The sequence below is a fragment of the Cynoglossus semilaevis genome, chromosome 11 (assembly GCF_000523025.1).
Source record: "Cynoglossus semilaevis isolate Cse_v1.0 chromosome 11, Cse_v1.0, whole genome shotgun sequence".
Taxonomy (NCBI): domain Eukaryota; kingdom Metazoa; phylum Chordata; class Actinopteri; order Pleuronectiformes; family Cynoglossidae; genus Cynoglossus; species Cynoglossus semilaevis.
The window spans coordinates 16,782,317-16,801,222 of NC_024317.1; the positions used below are offsets into that span (position 1 = coordinate 16,782,317).

Below are 18,906 nucleotides of genomic sequence, written 5' to 3' on the forward strand. Positions count from 1 at the left end.
AAGTACACAATACTGTATTTAGGTAATTATGAAAACTGAATAGCTTTGACTGAAAATATGTAAAATCAGAATAGATGAATTCATGAATTGATTCATATAAATTTACTATAACACTGCAGACATTAACCATTTTATCAAATGTTGTCAAAATTGTCCTGTGCTGCCATCTTGTAATAGTACAGCTCAGGATACAGATTTTTTTTTGCCTAACCATGACAATAACTTGGTTCTATGAATGACCTCAATATTATATGGGTTCAAATGTTTCTTCCCCTCTGTGGATGATGGAATACTCACTTATAGTAGCAACATGCATACATACGGCATCACCTTCATCACCCTTTGTCCACCAATTAAACTGTTCAATTCGTCACTTGGGGGTAGGGAAGGTGAACAAATGACAAAATGAGATTATATATATATATATAGAGAGAGAGAGAGACATGCACAGCCAATGGGGAACACCCAGTCTTGTACTATCTCTGACAGGTACGTGGGAGATAACTATGGTATGTGAAACAAAAAGGCTTTTCATTTTGGTTAACAACTCTTTGGTTAAAGTTCTTATGCACCTCCACTCAAATGTGTCAGTAAATGTTTTGGACTGGCTTTGTAATATCCCACACACTTGCAAGAAACAGTAAGCCATTCTCAAGCTTTAGACCATCTCAATGTATAAAATGTGTTTGTGAGTCAAATAATATGTGAGTGTGAACTAGTCACAAATTAAATAGATTTTGAACACACACAGCAAAATTACAGCTTTAACATTACATATACTTATATATAGGCAATATATGTATTACACTTATATATATATATATATATATATATATTACAGTTACTTAGTCTCAATTTCATTATGTAAGACCACATTATTGAACATTTTCCTTTTTGTCGTCTCATCCCTTGGCCTCTGCAACAAATGACGTTGGCGTTAATAGCCACAGCCAATCGCAGGTCTCCAGCTGAAGGGACTTAACGCCCATCGAATCACTGTAACTATTTCTTTTAAAATAACTTCACCATCAACTCAATAATCCTGGTAAACGCAGAATTGTATACACGTAAAAAATGTCTTTGCGAGCATCGTTTACATGTGGCAAAAAAGGGCACAGTGTCTGGTTTCCAAATAAAGACAGAAATAGCTCCTTCAGTAAAGAAGAGAACAAATAAGTGAATATATTAAAACACAAGCATTTCGGGTAAATATCCTCTGTATAGCTTTATCCGAATCCCGTTCCACCACGTAGTTGTATCTCTTTGCGGGTGCATGGTGGTGAATGCTCTCACACTTACTCAAGTATTAGACCTCCCGTTGTTCCGTTTGTGACGCAAGAACTAAAATGTATCGACGTGGTCATCCACCAATGGCAGACGGCTATTTTTAATGCGCGATTGTCAAATCATTTCTGAGAGGCGGGGTTTAAAAAAAAAAAAGCCCGCCCCCACAGCAAGTCCCTGCGTGATGGCCCAGGAAACCCCTTGGCATAGTTGTGCGTCAGTTTCAGTGGAACCAGCGGTTGAAGCCGGCGAAGAGGGGGATGGGCTCATCTGCGATGGTGAGCAAACCAAGACTGAACACCCAATGGTCAAAGCCCTGCTTCACAGAGAGCAGCATATACCTTATTATTAAAAGCGGGTGAAATATACACTACACGTCTATAAATTGATCTATACACCGGCAAGCTATCATACAAACTCAATGGATGCACTGCACCCGAGCAAGACTGGAAATTTTACTTTACATCTGTGCGGGAAAGACACTAAGAAGTTTGTTTCCTACCCTAGGAGAGGGAGCTACACTTAAGTTCAAAGGATACAGGAGACGCCGAGGCCTACACACAGGCCTACTGGTCTGGTTGGATTTAATGTGGGGAAACTTTGCCTTTAATCACTACATGAATTTTCATCGATTGTACACATTTGGAATACCTCTTTAGGTGAGAAATTTAATTGTGGTTATTACCTTTGATGTGACATAACAGAATATTATGGCATGTAATAGTTGCTGTGATGCAAATATGTTAAGCAAATAGAGCTACGAAGCAAACCAAGTAAGCTAGTTCAATACTTTGGTATAGTCCAAGTTTGTTTCAACTAGCTCTCCTCAATAATTCACATTTTTCTGCGTCCAAGTGGCATGTTTGGCTTGCAAAATACCCCCATGTCCGCGAACCTCAGGGTTACTCTGTGTAGTATCCAGAACAATATTTTGGTCGACCCTTGTTGTTCGACTGACCATCTCGTATGACCTAAAATGAAGACTGCTTGTGTACTAGCCAGCCTTATAATGCTATGTCAGGCCACTTCTCTCCCAAATATGTGCTTTGGCTCGATGACGTTTTGTCTACTCGGAGTGCCTTTACTTATTTTTCTTCCCTAGTTTTGGTAATAAATACGTGCGGTTTGGCTACATATACAACGACTCATTATTAATGCTTATATTTGTTTTATGGTTTTCCATGTGTGGGTTATTATTTTGACGTTGCTTGTTTCCTTTAGTACACACATTTTGGCGTTTTTATCAAGTTTCGACGGTGTGTTCGCAGAGGTTTACCCAGACATGACACAGTCATTAACATTCAGCAGCAAGGTGGATTGAGTGCATTCGTGTGTGTTGCTTCGATTTGCTTAACTATTCGACCGTGTGTTTGGTACTTAAAACACAACGAACGTTGTAAAAGATTCTGTATTACTGTTCGGTATTTGACGTTGACTCGCCTGAGCTCAGTTCGTGGACATTGTGGTTGGTTGTATAATATTGGTAACGAATGCTCAAGTAGCCAGAGCTACTAGCCATTTCCGCCATTATTACGAACCAGCAATATGTGATGATATGATCTCTTCTCTGTGTATGGCGTTTGTGAAGTTATCTAACAACCTAATTTCTTTGTAATGTAGCTGCGTTTTACATACATTCAGAGTTTGATGCAATTCATTGATATGTGGGTTGTTGTATTTTCCCCTTTCTCTCACTCTTAACTTTTTTTTTACGGGCGTGTGAATTGCGCCTAGGCAAAAATGTTTTCTCTGTGCTCATGTTTTTCCTGCATGTGGGCCGAATCTGTGCAGTAGTGCCTTACTGTTCTCCACCTCCCCCCACAGTCTCGCTCTCGCTGGTGGTTTAAGGAAAGGTGATGTATTTTGAAGAGGAGCTCCCCTTGTTTCCATTTTTAGCCTCCCTTTTTTCGTGGTGTGTGCGAGTAGCTTTGTTGATCCAAGATGTTGCAACCCGAGGTTTCGTCCAAATTGAAGACATAGTAGTCGGTCAAGCTCGGAAAAGCAATCACATTTTGTTGTTTAGGCTTTTGAGATTAAGGGCTTGATAGAGGGAGAGATAAGATGTTGTACCAAATTCTAATGGTTTACTTTATTTACAAGCCTCAACATATGTTCAGATTTTTCTGTGGATGGATTTGTTATACACCAGTTTTCATTTTACCTGGACATACCAAATCGTACAAGCTTCCTATATATTTGACAAAAACAAATCTTGCAGAATTTGTTTGGTTGTTCAGTTTGTAGTCTTAGGCTACAAAATGGTGAGCTTCTTTTTTTAATGTTGTGACTGACACTTATAACACTAATATGCTTCACACTTCTCCTTATCTAACCCAGTCCATTATCCTGAAATGTGCTTGGCTAAAGCAGATGAGATTAGTTTTAAGACTGTAGTCAAGCACAAAGCCAAGTTTTTCTCAAATCAGTTCAACCTCAATCGTTTTATCTTTGGATATTAGTGTTGTCTTGTGATATGTGTATTTGAAAATTTTAAATACATACAGTAGGTTTAACCTGGTCTGGTTTTGTTTATTAAAGAAATTGTGTTTTCTATTTCTAAAAGCACATAAAAATAAGTACATTATTTATTCCATATTTCATTGTTATAGTTGAATATCTCCTTAATCTTAATATAAGTCAAATAACACATTCCGTGTTAAATTCAGTAATTGTTTCGAAGGGTCTGTTTTTAAGTGACAGTGGCAGGCTGCAGTTTGTTCTGATGTGCAGGACATCTTTTATGCTGGAGGCCATCTTTGCATTTTAAAGAAATTGTTTTATTTAACCTAAAGTATTGCAGCATCAGTCTCGCAGTCATTTTTATATTATATATTATTATAACGGGTTATTTAATCATGACGCTTCCTGCATTTTATAAGTGGAAGTGAAATAGACTCAACGTTGGCCCATTAAAAAAGACATGATTCTGTTTTGCTGCTGTGGCACAGCAGTTAGAGGGACCAGAGGCTGTTGCGGCATGGAATAGGAGGGGAGATAGCTCTGTCCTTCTAGCCTTTCTTTTACATGCTGATGAGAGTTCAGCAGTACATAGAGGGGCATGTATCTATGAATATGTAACTATGTTCATAACCAATTGTTATGTATAATAGTGTTATAGTGGTCAAGAGACTTAATTTACATGAGTGAGAATTAGGGATACAACAGTCCAACTGGCTCACAGTTCTGGAGTTTTTGGTTTGGAGTGAAGGGCAAAAAACTATATTACATTTGCCTTTAAATTCTGGTACATTTTAATGATCATATTTGTGTCAGAGACACATTTGTTGTGCATTGTATGATGTAAAAAATTAAGGTGTGTATAAAAAAATAACCCACATCTCCAACCACTAAAAAGAGCAGAAAATCTTTGACAATGTTTAAGGGCACTGTAATTTAACTCTGAGATCTAGTGACATATGAGTGATGGAATGCATCAGACAGTTAACAGTTGCTTTTTGGAAGCCTGTGTAGGCTACTGGCTGGGTGATGGTGCTGCAGATGCACATTCATGTTGAACATATTTTTTATAAAAGAAGCATGTAAATCAATGTTTGCAAAGAGTCATGTTTTCGTTTAACACTTTCTTTTCACAATTATACTCAATGATGGAAATGAAGTGTTTCCATTTATCTATTTAGCAGATGCTTTAAAACCCAAAGAGACTTGCAAGAGGAGAATTAACAATTAAGCAACATAGAGGAACTCTTGAAAAGAGACTGCTATTCAGTAAATTGGGACTTCTTAAGGAGAATGAAAGTAAAGGAAAGTGCTAGGGCAAGATGTGCTCTCTGTATTGCTGACTCTTCAAGAGCTTTTTGAAAATAGGCAGGGATGCCCCTGTTCTGGTTCCACCAGCGTGGAATGATCCATGAGAAGAGCCTGGATTGTCTTGCATGAGGTGTTGGGACTGCCTGATGACGTTCCCCAGTTGCATGGAGTAGTTGTGGGGTTACATAAGCCCCTATCAAGGTGCTTAAGTAGATTGTAGCAAAACAATTAAGTAACTGGTAGGCTAGCATAAGTGATTTTCATGAATCCAGCCATGGGTAGCCAGTGTAGCATAGTGAACAACATTTGCCCTTTTAGGCTGATTGAAGACCAGACGTGCTGCCGTGTAATGGACCATCTGTAGGGGTTTTATGGCACTGTGTTTTCATGCAACAGATTTCAATTAATAGCTTCTTCATATTGCTACCCCTCCTCATTCCTTGCCATCTTAAAATAAAGCATAAAATCCATCACAAACTTTAGTACACACACAGTGATTGGATAGTCATGATGGTGTGTTTTTGTGACCCAGTGCATTCACCCATAGACATTAGCGGACTACAGGGTATGCTGAGTAATATTTGTCATTGTTGGGGTGGAATGCTGCTTGAGTGAGTTATGAAGAAGGGGGAGTTTTTGGAGTTAAGAGGCCAAAAGTGGATGGATAGGACTTGATGTAATCATCGCTGTAGCTCTCTTTCTGTCTCTCTAGTGTACGTATACTTACATTCACTCTGGGTTGTAACAGTACTGGAAGGCCTTGACATCACAGTTGGGTATATTTTTGGTATGAAAAGAAATGTGGAGTCACAAAAAATGACTAGATAAATGTATATATATATACTAGGGGTTGCACGATTTCAAGTCCACTCAACTAGTAGCTGATGATGTCATTACTTTATATTTTATTATTATTACATATATTTTGTTACATTTATTTTTCATTCATTAATTGAACATCAATGTGGGCTGGATGAAGGATTGCCCTCTCTCTCTCCTGACATGCCCAATGCTGGGAAGTGCAGTTTCTTTGCGTCATATTGCGCGACTTGTCTGCGGTAACTGCTAATTAATTGTGAATGGGTTCCATTAAAATTGCATTCTGGTGCGTTTTGGATTTTGTTAGGCTCTGCATCAGCAAGTTTGCATCAGCCTTGTTGTGGTCAAGGGCTGCTCCATTATGGGTAATATCATAATCATCTTATCACTATTATTCAATGTAATTATTTATTGATTTGAGAGTTGGATTTTATTGAACTATTGAAATATAAATGATATAGTAACTTGTTGGGGGGTGGGGGGGAGGAGTTATGTTGTGTGTAAGAGCCAGTATTGTTTCTGAAATGAACCAAGGTTTTTTTATGAGCATGTGCATTTTGTTATGTTCTGTTGTTGGGAGCCGGTGGGGATAATGCCGGGTGTTCTGCTCCGAATGGTAGGTAGGTTTTAGCATGCGCTGTGGCCAACAACAGCATCATTGACTCAACAGAAATAAACAGCGTTCTCATGAAAACAATATTTTTACCCCTCTGCTACAAAATATATATGTAATAAATAAAAATAGATGTCAAAAACAATGTGACAGCATACAAGTAACAAACTGCAGTTTGATCCAAACAAACATAGAATGGTAAGCATATATTCAACTTCCATTTTCTCAAAATGTGCTGAAAGTGAAACGTCTGCTTGTGTTTGGGGGGAGGGACTCAGTGCACACCTGTAGTGTACTGCTGAATTGACATCATATGATTGGCATTATATCACTTTGTTTGGACTGTCTTTGTTTGTTCCTCAATGGGGAAAGTTACATGGGGAAAGTGCAACCCTTTGCAACATACAGAGGCTACCACAGGAGGTGCTATTAAGTACATTGTTGCAACTCACTGGCTGCCACATGGGAGGCACATTTAGGTACATGTAACTCCTCTGGGGATCAAACCCAGGAATCTCTGCTTGCAATGCAGGCAAGTTAAGCACTACACTAACAAATCATATACTGTATGTATGAAAGGCACCAATTGTAAGTTTGACTTGAGTAAATAATTTATTCTGTCAAAAACATTTTAAATAACAAACACCTAAAGGCACATGCAGGGAAATGTACAGAAAAAAGTCAACACAATAACTCGTAATGTTCTTCAAGATCTGGCCAAGAACAACTTATTTAGAATTAAAAGAAAACACAAGTTATGCCTCCCACTGAAAACATATGATTTCAGTGGGAACCATCTTAATGCAGAGTGCAACAAGGCCCAACTTCTGCTGGAACAAAATTGTAAGGGTACCTAAATCCTGCTTGCTCAGTCAGCAACCTAACATTAATTAGCAGTTGGCATCGGCAAGCTTTGTATTGTGAATTGAAATAAATGCACTTCACAGCAGCATGCATGCGGGAGGCACCGGATGAGCATTAACCAAGACTGCATCGTTGCCCTAGTGTTCTTACAATCCAGCTCTAAAAACAAGAGCTGTGATGGAACTGGACTGTCACTGTGACCAGGCTTGAAACTTACACCTGTATATTTTTTCCTCCTGAATTGTTTGTTACATTATTTTTTTGTGCACTTCGCCTATAAGGAAGATCAGAGATTGGCAATTGTCATTATGCAGAAGATTCCATAAGTTCGTCAGAGCAACTACTTGCGCTACTATTGTAGCTGTAGTTGTAATTTTTACTTAATGCATCTGGCACTCTAAAACAGCAATATAATTGGGCATGCAACTTATTTAATTATATTTGCCAGTTCATGTTATTTGTTATTGCTAATTGTCTTCTTTCAGACGCAGGAGGTCCAGTGACATTCTGCTGTTTACGAGATCCCACAAACTGGCTGAAGCACTGCATGCGCATCAGCAAACAAGAGATCTAACGACATATTCTCCCATCTGAGACAGTCCACAAACTGGCTGGGAGTGGGCAGATCTGAACCCAAAATTAAACTGTGAAAATGGAGGCCCGAAAAAACTCTTGGTGGTCGGGTGTAAACACATGACAGGAATGGTGAGGGAGAATTCCCACGAATGTACTACATCCTCACTGTGGTCTGTGTTGAGCTTGCACCCCAGGCTACACATCACCTACAAAACAGAAACAAAAAATTATGAAGTATCTGCACTAGGTATTGTCTAATACATATATTTCAGTGAGACCAGAAATTAATTGAATTGATAATCACCCTCTTTTGTGACGTCACAATTATAAGTAACATAAGTACTAATCCCCCTTTGAGCACTGTGTACCTCGAGTAACTTGAATAATTACAAAAAATGTTCTTTTAATTCATTTGGGTTTCTGTTTGATAATTACCAGACCTTTACCGGTAACATCTGCTCAAGTCCAGTAGTTTTTTTAAACCCTGCCTGTCAAGAGCATTGTCTTTAAATGTTTTGAAAAGTCTGGCAGGTGCTGAAGCTGCAGAGATGGCTCTTAAACAGCTCCGGCTTGCCAAAACAAAATCTTTTAATCAGCCCACTTTCTGAATAATTATCTAGCGGGTTTGTCCAATCACAGACAACTCTTTCTCATTACGTACACATTAGGAGAACAGGGTCAAAGACTAAGTTCCAGAGAGAGACTGTATACATTTAAGTTTAATTCAGCTGCTGCACATTTTTTACAGTTTGTTAAAATTGAGAATTTGTCCGTAAAATTGAAAACCTGTCCGGCACCATGTCTGGTGTAAAACGTTTCTTTCAAAGATCTAAGGTAGCGCTTTTATTTTGCTTTTTGTAGAAATGGTGGAAAATGAAGATACGATAAGATACTTAGATGTTACTTGTCATTAATATACATAAACACTTAATTTTCATCCTTGAACTCAAAAGATGTGTATATCATTTTTGTTTTCCTGTCCATTGTCCTTGTACCCAAAATGGCCCCTGTCCTTGAGGAAGTGAAAAACGGTTGAGTTTGCTAGTAATTCGAGTTGGTTTTTATGGTGAGGAATGAGCAAAGGAGGTAGTGGGCGAAGAGTAGGTAAAAAAAGGATATCCTTCATTTAATGAAATTTACTGTCTGCAGTTCACCTTCTGGTTCTTTTGGCAGAGGTCAAAATAGCACATGGCTTAATGTCATGGAGAAACCCAAGTCCCTGAAAATGCTTGTGATATTTTCAGTGACTGAATAGAACATCATGGATCAATTCTGTCGAGTAAATATTTTACAAACTAGTGATGGGACAAAAGTATATCAGTTTTGAGTGCTCTCAAACAGTTGTAGAAAAATTGATAATTTGACAATACTAAATTGTACACTTGTGTTTTTTAGTTAAGATTATTCAACAAAATGATTGCTGATAGGCATCTGTCAAAAGCATGTATTTCTTGTTTTAACTGATCTTCACTAAACCTAAAGGACTTTATTTACTATTTCTTCCACTACAATTAGGACATTTGGCCTATAGTTTTCTTGGAACAACATTCATACTAGGTCATTCTCAAATGTGACTCAACACGGAGCAGTGAAGTAGAGCATGTGTTTAGTAATCATTTATTTTAGTAATAATAATGTTTGGAATACAGTATCTTATAATGGGATTGCCTCATGGCTCACTCCATTTTTTTTTTTAAATAATGTCAAATATATATTTTATATGTTGCTTCAATTTCATCTTTTTTGTGGAAAACCTAGTAATAATATCTACCAACCCTCTCTGTTTAAAACAACAAACAAAATGCACATATATTTGTTTGTTGTGAATAAAAAGTTGTTCCTCTTTGCCCTCCCTCTATATCTTGTTTTCAAAATTCAATTTTAATGAGTTGCACAACCTTACTACAGACATTTATAAGCTAGCTGTGGCACAGCATCGTTTATTGTGATGGTGAACTTGCTTATAAATTCATGTTAAAAATGTTTTAATAATGATATTTACTTATATTTTTGTTGCGTTTTAAGATACCAAGGCGCTCTACACACGCATCAGCAAGACTAAAGTTTGGGGTAGAAAGAAACAAATACGATTTAATGTACTCCAACAGTGAAAACTCCAAGACTGGTGAAGACTTGTTGCGTTAGCTCTGATTAGCAGTTTTTAGCTCTTACACTGATGGCTCTGCTGTGGCACAGGTGCAAGCATTTGGAGCAAAACATTGCTGCGCAGTCGGGTGTTTTTTTGATAGAATAAGATTATCAATACCTACAGTTTAACATATTCGATACACATCTGCCTCACATGCAAAAAGTCCTGGGTTCAAGCCCCTAGAAAAAACCACATACTTGGCACATCCAGGGGGCAGCCTGTAGCAGCAGATCTACTATTAGCATGTGATCCCAGTGTGGGATCAATAAAGTTCAAATTATTATTATTCATATGCTGATGTGACAGTTGACGTTACTACATGGTCATGTGTCACTTGTTATGGAACACACTGTATTTTGGGTTTATTCGAAGAACATTTTCACTGACCATGAGTGGCTGTGGTTGCCTGGGTGCTCTAGGAAACACTTGCTGTAACTAGAGCACCACAAAACAAATGTCACACACCTTGCAAACATACTTTTGTTTGTTACGTAGTTCGTTGTGTTTGCCTAGCCATGACACCACAGCAGGTCTAGTCCTCATGAAGGGGTAAATACGGAACAGAATGGTATATTGTGTGTCTACTTCATGGAAGTGTGGTTCAGTATTACAGCAGAGGTTGGCTATGTGACAAATAGGACAGGGCTTCATGTTTGATGACTCACCAGACCTTTTAAAGCAAAGTGCCACTATCTGGTTATTTATCTCCTAGCATCCTAATGAGAGGCTCCAGGCCCTTTCTATGTAATCCTTTTTTCTTCATAGCAATTAGTTGATATGCAAGCAAATGACATGCCACTGCTGCACATTGCCTGCTTTCTGTGAAAGATAAATGTCAACATCATTCCACAAAAGTCAGTTATTCATTAGCTGTGAATGAATTTCGTAGGGTTTTATTGGTTTGACAACAGGTGTGAACGAGTCTTTTAAAGAAGCACTATCGATGCCAAACAGTCTTTATTTTCTACCTTTTATTTTATTATTATTATATTAAGTCTGTTTATAATAAGTTAGTAATGGCAAATTCTTTTTTTAAATTGATCAAATTTCTGTTGTATTATGAACATCTGTCTCTTCACATGATTAAAAAATGACAAGCACGCTTTTTGAGCATACTCATCAGTCTTTTAAATGAGATTTATTTATCTGTTTTAAAATAACACCCCTTTTGGACCCCTGAGGTCCCTGGACCCCTTTTGAGGTAGCAAACCACTCATTTATCTGCATAATTCACAGCCACTGGCAGAACATTACACCCTCCTAGGTTTCATTTTGTAACACCTGGCCCTGGTCAGATCTATCAGTGGCCATGTTGAAACACAAATTCTTGTGCCTCTCCTTTAGTCTGTTGTCCAGAGTCGTTTTGACTTTTAAAAACAGTTTTTTGAAATTGCATTATTTTGATGTCGACATTAACTATTGTAGTGTTCCCAGCCATGTCTTTCAACTTCTACAGTCCTCCTGTAAATAATTATTTTTTAAATTTAAAATATTTTAATTTTTGTGTGTTGTGCTTCCTTCTCCTCTACCCCTTATGGGCCTGGTGTCTCTCCAGCCTGTAGCTTGTCAATGGCCACAACACAAACTCACCAGCAAGTTGTCTGCGTTGTGTCTTAGCCAGGTCAACACATTCAGCCATTGCTCTGTTTTTTAGATTTGGGAAGTTTACAAAGTTATGGTGTTAGACATGAACATGTATTGTGCTATCCCTATTTTTTGCAAACCTGACCATGTTAACTAATGCATTGTATAATTTTATACAGCATATAACAATAGCCTTTTCAAAGGATTTGGTAAAAAACAATACTCATTCTTTTCAATCATTTCCCACCATCCATGAAAAAGCCTCCTTCTTCCTCCTTCTTCTAAATTAAGATATTGGTGGTTTTTAGCTAACTAATAGCTCTCTGTTGTGAGTGGCAGGATTTTGACACGATATCACCATCTCTACTGGTGGTGTCCGTCAACTGCAGTAGCAAATAAGAAATCATGACAGTGAAACATCTGATGGTATTTCCGACTTTAAACATTGATCATCAAGCTGATAAAAGTTAAAGAAATTAGGTGGTGGTGGCCGTCAGCAAATATTCTATACAAGATAAACTCTGGAAAAGCGAATGTACAGACACAGCAGATATTAATCATAATATTTGACTACCTTTAAAAAAAACAAAAACCTGAATTGAAGTGATGTGTAAACTTACATGTAGCATCTGAAGTCCTGTATAACTTAGACACAGTTCACACAATATATCATTTTTCAAGTTTGTGGTGCACAGTTTATACAATAATGCAGAATAAGAGTATAAATGATCCACTTATTTGGTCTGTTACACTTTTTCCTCAGGTCACCCATGACTGTGAGCCGTGGTTTACGGTTGGTGGCTCCCCACCGCTGGAGTGGACTGTTGCTTTAGTCGTGACCCTGTGATTCCTCCCCTAACCTCTTTTTCTCTCCCACCCCACTCTCCTTTTCCTCGACCTTCCCCTTCCCCCTACTTCCCTCCTCCCACATACTGCTGTCTTGGACGTCATGAGCATAGTAATTGCATTGGGAGTCAACACACCTGAAACATCTTATTCAGATATGGCTGCTGGATCCGAGTAAGTTGTCACAATTTTGTGGATGTGTCTCCGTTCCTGAAGATTTCCATATTCTTAAAACATTGACAAAGATTATGTTCCGCCTGTTATTATGACTTACTTATTTGATGAGGAACTTGGTGCCATGAGAAAACAAGCATTAACACGTATTGGCAGTGAACCCACATTTAACGAGAAACAAGACTTACTGAACAACATTTACTCCTTTTTACGATATTTCACCTTTGACTAATACATGCAGGTTTTAAAAGAATATTTATACATTGATTTCAGTCATTAACATAATGTTAATAATATTTAATTGGGGGGAAGTGGAGGGCTTTGACACGTACCTCAATCATTATTTAAACCGGCCTCCATAGTATGTTTCAGATTTAATTTATTTACACTTTATTCATAAACTAAGGAGATTTTCACTCAACATTTTGGGGAAAAAAGCCCCAGCCGGTGTTTTATGGAAGTCTGTGCAACACAAAGGTATAGACTATGGACATATATTTACAAAACACCCAATAAGATTAATGCTACAACTAAATCTTCTCAGGGTGTATTTAGCGAATAGGGCGACAGATAGAGACGAACACCTTTTAGGTCATTCATATGGTAGATTTACAGTATGAAATTAGCCTTAATCATGTATGTTTTTGACTGAGGAAGGAACCTGGAGTTCTCTGAGAAACCCCCACACATTCACACCAGGAAAACATGCAGGGTTCATACAAAGAAACCTTGAGTAACCTGCACTTGTATTTTCTTAGGTTGTTGTTTTAGTAATGAAACATCAAAGTATAAAAAGAAATTACAGGATTATTTTGTTAAATAATTGTTTAATATTCATCAGCATATAATACATTTACATGATAATAACAAAAGCCGAAATCATCTGGGTTACTTTCACAAAAACAAAAAACGCCTAAAATGTATTTGTGTAAAAATAGAAAACTTAGTTCTCTGGTGACATAATTATCCAGGCATGCTGGATACGATTGTACAGAGGCACGAATGCTGTAGATTTACTTTTTACGCTGCTGGTGTTCTGTTGTTTTATTGCATTGCAGTTTTTACTTTCTTAGGACACACTTAATTTCCATCAGAAGTTTGTTTTGCTTGTAATGCAAAAGAATACCGCCCTGGGGATCAATAGAGAATTCTGATCTGATACTGATGGTACAACAACAGTACAGGTATTTACAAAAACATGGCAGTTATTAACAATGCACTACTACAACAAGTGAACACCACATCTTCACACAAAAACACAGATTTTAAAACACCTACTCTCTCAGCTCAAGTCAGCTGGGACTTTTCTGTACCTTTACCAGGTTCTAGTCCATCCTACTTCAACACTTCAGACCTCACTGTAAGTAGGCCTGTTTAGCCAGATTGAAGAATTTATTAAAACTCAGATACTTCTAGTGGTCAGGGTTGTTTCAAGATTATAGAAAAGGGGCAAAAGTCGGCTGAAAAGAAATACCCCCATGTTACTACCTTAGTGGAACAAGAACCATCAGAGATGTTATTTAGGTGACTGTTGCCATCTAGTGTCTGATTAATGTTTCTCTTAGCGCAAGCGTTCAAACCTGTGTCGGTCTCTGTACTACTGTGTATTTAAAATATATTTTATGTATTTTTTTTCTTTGTGGTAACATTTAATTATTTTACAGCCCTGAGGCAGTTGAAGCAAGCCCTGCCGAAAATGAGAAAAATTACAACCACAGCTTTGGGAGTGCTCAGAGCCATGGCTACCGGGGACTACCTTATGCTGTGAGTTGTAGCTCTTTTGTTTTTATCAAAATAAATGTCTGTATACAATTTGTCATGAGAAATTGTTTGAGATTAAATTTAATTCTAGTTGGTTTTAAATACTTCAAAGTGCCTCTTCTCAAACATTTCTGTTTTAATCCTAATCAATCTAGAAACAAACTTGAGATTTTATCATAGTTTTTTCTAATATGAAGTATTCTATAAATATGTATTATTTTATTAGTCAGACAACTTCTGTAATTAACAGCTGTACTGTTTCACATACCTGTTTTTCCCTCATTTTCATTTATCTCCATTTCCGTTTCCCTTTTTGCCTGAACACCGGTTGTTTGAAGATGCAAAAGTCTTCCGTTGTATGTTGTCAGGATCACAACTATGGCGCACCCCCACCTCCTACACCACCCGCGTCACCGCTTTCACAAACAATCATCCCCCGCATGGATCTCGACGGCATGGTACTTGGTTCCCGCTATCATGCAACTAATGAGGATAACTCGGCTGACAGCGACAGCTCCTCTGAGGAGGATGAATCCGTGTCTAGCTGGTGTCACTGCAGCCTGACACCCGACGGCCTGATCATCAAGTGTAACAGTTGCAGGTTAGCTTTTCTTGGCATTCGCAATTCCTAACAATTACAGTGTGTACAATTTTGTCCAAATTAGTAGGAAAGGTTTACTAGAAAGGATATCCAATTCAGGTTTTACTTTGGTGACAGCAAAGGTTATCTCCAAAGGTTATGAGAGGTCATGAGTGTCCAAGCCTTCGTACATAGTTTTTCAAGAATGAGGTAATGGTCATATTTTTAATGCTAGCACCAGCCTCTGTTAAGACTTTTGCTGCAAGGCTGACTTCTCTGTTACCTAGTTTAGCAATATTTTCACAATGACTTCTGGTCAAAACAAACATTTACAAAAATGTAAATGTTCCTTCTTGTTCATATTCCTCAAACAAAGGTGTGTGTGGAAAAAAATGCTTTCTAAAATATTAGGTCAGGGTTCATTTGTTATTTTATGACAAAATAGTAGGTTATAATATGGTTTTTGAAATTCATTTCAACTTTTTGATGCTGTGTCACTGTTACCTTATGAAATGAATCAGTATCTTGAAATGTGTTTGACTCAATTTGAACTTAAATTCTATTTGGGAATTTGATACTTTACTTGAAACCCTTACATGTTGCCTTCTGTGCTTTTTTTTGTTGCAGAGGACTTGATCGGAGGAAAGTAGCAGAGGGTCAACACGGGAAAATAGAAAATGTCTCAGGTATGGGACTTATGTTTGGTATTTTCGGCACTAGTAGAGGAGTTGTTTGTGTATATTTAAGCCCCTTATTGAGATGTTACTCTTTTTCTATAATTTTATTTTTTGTCATAGCTGAAGAAAGTAGTGCCATGGAGAGCGGGGATGAAGCAGTGTCACCCTCCACTATCTCATACACCGCCACCCAGCATACACCCACCAGCATCAAACTCACTGTCAACAGGGTCAAGCAAAGCAAACCTAAGAAAAGAAAGAAGGGCACAGAAAAGGCACGAGAAATACCAAAAGGCAAAAAAGTCAAGGTAAGTGGGGAACTCATGTAAATATTGAGGTGCCTATGCAAGTGTATTGATATAGGTTCAATATCTATTTTTCAGGCTTTCAGAGAGGGTTCTAGAAGGTCAATGAGAATGAAGGTACAGTCTTGATCTCTCTCTGTTTTATATATATACATACACTCCAAAGGACATGTCTAACTCTCAACTTTATTTGCTCTATCTTTTCTTTAACCTAGAACTCAGCAATAGAGGCTAGTGTACTGGACGAGAACACAGCAGAGGGATGGGAAAGCAAGATCCGCCAGTGGACAGACCAGTATGAGGAAGCTATGACGAACCAGTACAGTGCCGATGTACAAACATTGCTGCAGGTACACCGTGCTGCCTGCACAACTGCTTTGAGGTCTGAAGGCAGCACTACAACATCTCCCTCTGCTGCACAGATCCAAACCTCATATGATGCTGTGGACACCATCAACCACACAGAGCTCGCTTGCAACCATACTGTGCTGGGCTCGCGGATGCAGGTTTGTCATTCCACAAAAAGTCCTGTATGTTTTTGTGTTACTCACCAAGTACAGTACAATGCTGTCCTGCCAATAAAAAATAAATAATGAACATTTCATTGTATTCTCTGTCTTGAAACATTTGCATAATTTGTCATCTTGTAGCTGCAGTTGGGGCAGGTAACACGAGTGCAGAAACACAGGAAAATCCTCAGAGCAGCCAAAACCCTGGAACCAGACACGCTCATCATCGAATATCGGGGAAAAGTCATGCTCAAACAACAGTTTGAAGTCAACGGACACTTTTTTAAAAAGTATGATTTCATGTTCAGACTTTTGTCCTTTTCTTTTAAATTGTCCTTCATTTGTATATCATTGTCTTTGCTTCTTTTTAGACCCTATCCATTTGTGCTGTTTTACTCTAAATTTAATGATGTGGAGATGTGCATTGACGCACGCACTTTTGGAAACGATGCGCGCTTCATTAGGCGATCTTGTACACCAAATGCTGAGGTCAGTCAGTGAGATTTTCTAAATTTGAGTACCATTCAAAACTAGAATAAAATTGATTTGTTGAGGTAGAAGAATATTACCAAGGAAATGTGACTGAGTATTTAGTGTGTTATCTTTACAGGTTCGGCATATGATTACTGAAGGAATGATCCATCTGTGCATATATGCTGTCAGTCAAATTACAAAGGACTCAGAGGTCACCATTGGGTTTGACTATGAGTTTAATAGCTGGTCAGTAACTTCACTTGCCAATCATTTTTACCACTTTTTATCAGAACGTTGGTGCTTTTGAATATTTTTGTTTTCGGGGCTCAACAAGCAGTGCAGCAGTTTGAACAGCAGATATATCATATGAGCACATTGTACAGTAATGTTGTTTCTAATGTTTTAATCTTCTTCTCTTTTTGTCAAACTACCAGTAACTACAAAGTGGACTGTGCATGCTATAAAGGCAACCAGAACTGCCCAGTGCAGAAGCACAACTTGAGCCCTAAAGAGAGCTTCTTGAATCCCTCAACGCTGCTGTCCCTCACCCCCGTGGCTGGTGCTGAGACCAGACAAAGAAAAGCTCGTAGGAAGGAAATGGAGGGCAGTCTGGTCAGTGATAGCAACCAGGTCACTGAAGACAACCAGGAGGCCAAGAAACTGCAGGGAACAAGTGACACAGAGGTGTGTGTGTGTGTGTGTCTGCTGCATAATACACAGATTGGTTGCGTGGGATTTGAAAGTAGTGGTAGAAAGCTTTCTGTACTTACAGATATGTACTGTTTAGCAAACCACAACTATGACGGAGGTTGTGTTATCGTAGTAATAAATTAAATTTGTAAAATCTAAGCCAAAACTAGTTTAGTGGAATATGGTAAAAACCTGACTAAAATACAAAGAAGGGCCAGTGCTCTTAAAAATCATCTTATCGAACATTGTGTGGGATTTGGGTTACACTGTTTTTTCTTTATGTGTGCAATTAGGAGAGACTGCCTGATGAGGTGAAGGTGGAAGAGGGAGAGGAAGGAGATGTGGAGGAAAATGGGTTCACCCTCTCGAGTAAAAAAGTACTTTATTTTAACTATTTTCCTTGAGATTATATTGGTTTGTCCAATTAATCATTAGATTAGTAGCTTTTTTCTCACCGTAAATTAACTCCCAGTTACTTTGCTTTTCCTACAGGCTTTTACTGGTATAGAAAGGAGAAGAAGAAGAGTGGGAAGTGCTCCCATAAAGGAGGAGGCTGTGAAAACGGACGATGCAACAAATACACCTACACCTCAGAGTGTTGGAGTTGGGGTGAGCACACGGCGCGCTTCCTACGTCACGGTTAGTCAGGGGACTGTTTGATCTATGCTGTTTTAAGTCATCGTTTTTAGATGTGTATTAAACTGTTAATGTTTACCTTTATTTTAAAGGAGGCACCACCTTTGCCTGCTACTACACCAGTTGCTCCACCTAAACCTTCACGACCGGCCAAGCCGCGGCCAAAAAGTCGGATGTCTCGCTACCGGTCAAGCTCAACACAGCGAGCTAGGCGGCAACGACAAGCCCTCACCCAACAGGCGACGGCAGTGGCTGCAGCTGCAGCACTGGCAGCAACAGCATCTTCAGCTGAACAGGGGATTGCCCTAGATGAGGAGGGATCTCACGGTCCATATAGTGCTGACCATGGACTGAGAGACAATACTCAGGGTGGGCCTTACTTAAATGGAGATGGCCAGGGGCTAAACTGCATTAATAGAGGCAACTTGCGATATCCCAAAACCAAGAAGGTTAGTACAGTACAGTACAGTACAGTACAGTACAGTACAGTTTGTGGGACATTATCTCTGCATTGGTCATTCTTTATTCTTTTGTCTGCTTTTAGTACCTTGTGACAGAGTGGTTGAATGATAAGATCCCTGGAGGGGAGAAGGTTCA

At 38.6% G+C, this 18,906-nt stretch overlaps 1 protein-coding gene across 11 annotated transcripts in view; it reads left to right on the forward strand.

The window, feature by feature from the left end:
* The first annotated feature begins 1,455 nt into the window (after nucleotides 1–1,455).
* The window catches only part of setd5 (SET domain containing 5), a 24,638-nt gene continuing 7,187 nt past the window's right edge, over nucleotides 1,456–18,906 (forward strand). For 2 of the 11 annotated variants that reach the window (XM_008320995.3, XM_008321002.3), the window contains exons 1-16: nucleotides 1,569–1,943; nucleotides 12,421–12,677; nucleotides 14,342–14,441; nucleotides 14,777–15,039; nucleotides 15,646–15,704; nucleotides 15,816–16,003; nucleotides 16,079–16,117; nucleotides 16,216–16,506; nucleotides 16,651–16,799; nucleotides 16,881–16,998; nucleotides 17,120–17,229; nucleotides 17,418–17,667; nucleotides 17,967–18,050; nucleotides 18,166–18,312; nucleotides 18,402–18,758; nucleotides 18,854–18,906. The exon at nucleotides 18,854–18,906 is cut by the window's right edge and continues 202 nt beyond it. In XM_008320995.3, coding sequence (XP_008319217.1) covers nucleotides 12,607–12,677; nucleotides 14,342–14,441; nucleotides 14,777–15,039; nucleotides 15,646–15,704; nucleotides 15,816–16,003; nucleotides 16,079–16,117; nucleotides 16,216–16,506; nucleotides 16,651–16,799; nucleotides 16,881–16,998; nucleotides 17,120–17,229; nucleotides 17,418–17,667; nucleotides 17,967–18,050; nucleotides 18,166–18,312; nucleotides 18,402–18,758; nucleotides 18,854–18,906 — 2,279 coding nt within the window. In that variant the 5' untranslated portion in view covers nucleotides 1,569–1,943; nucleotides 12,421–12,606. The other 9 variants (XM_017036780.2, XM_025059946.1, XM_017036779.2 and 6 more) reach the window with 8 other exon arrangements.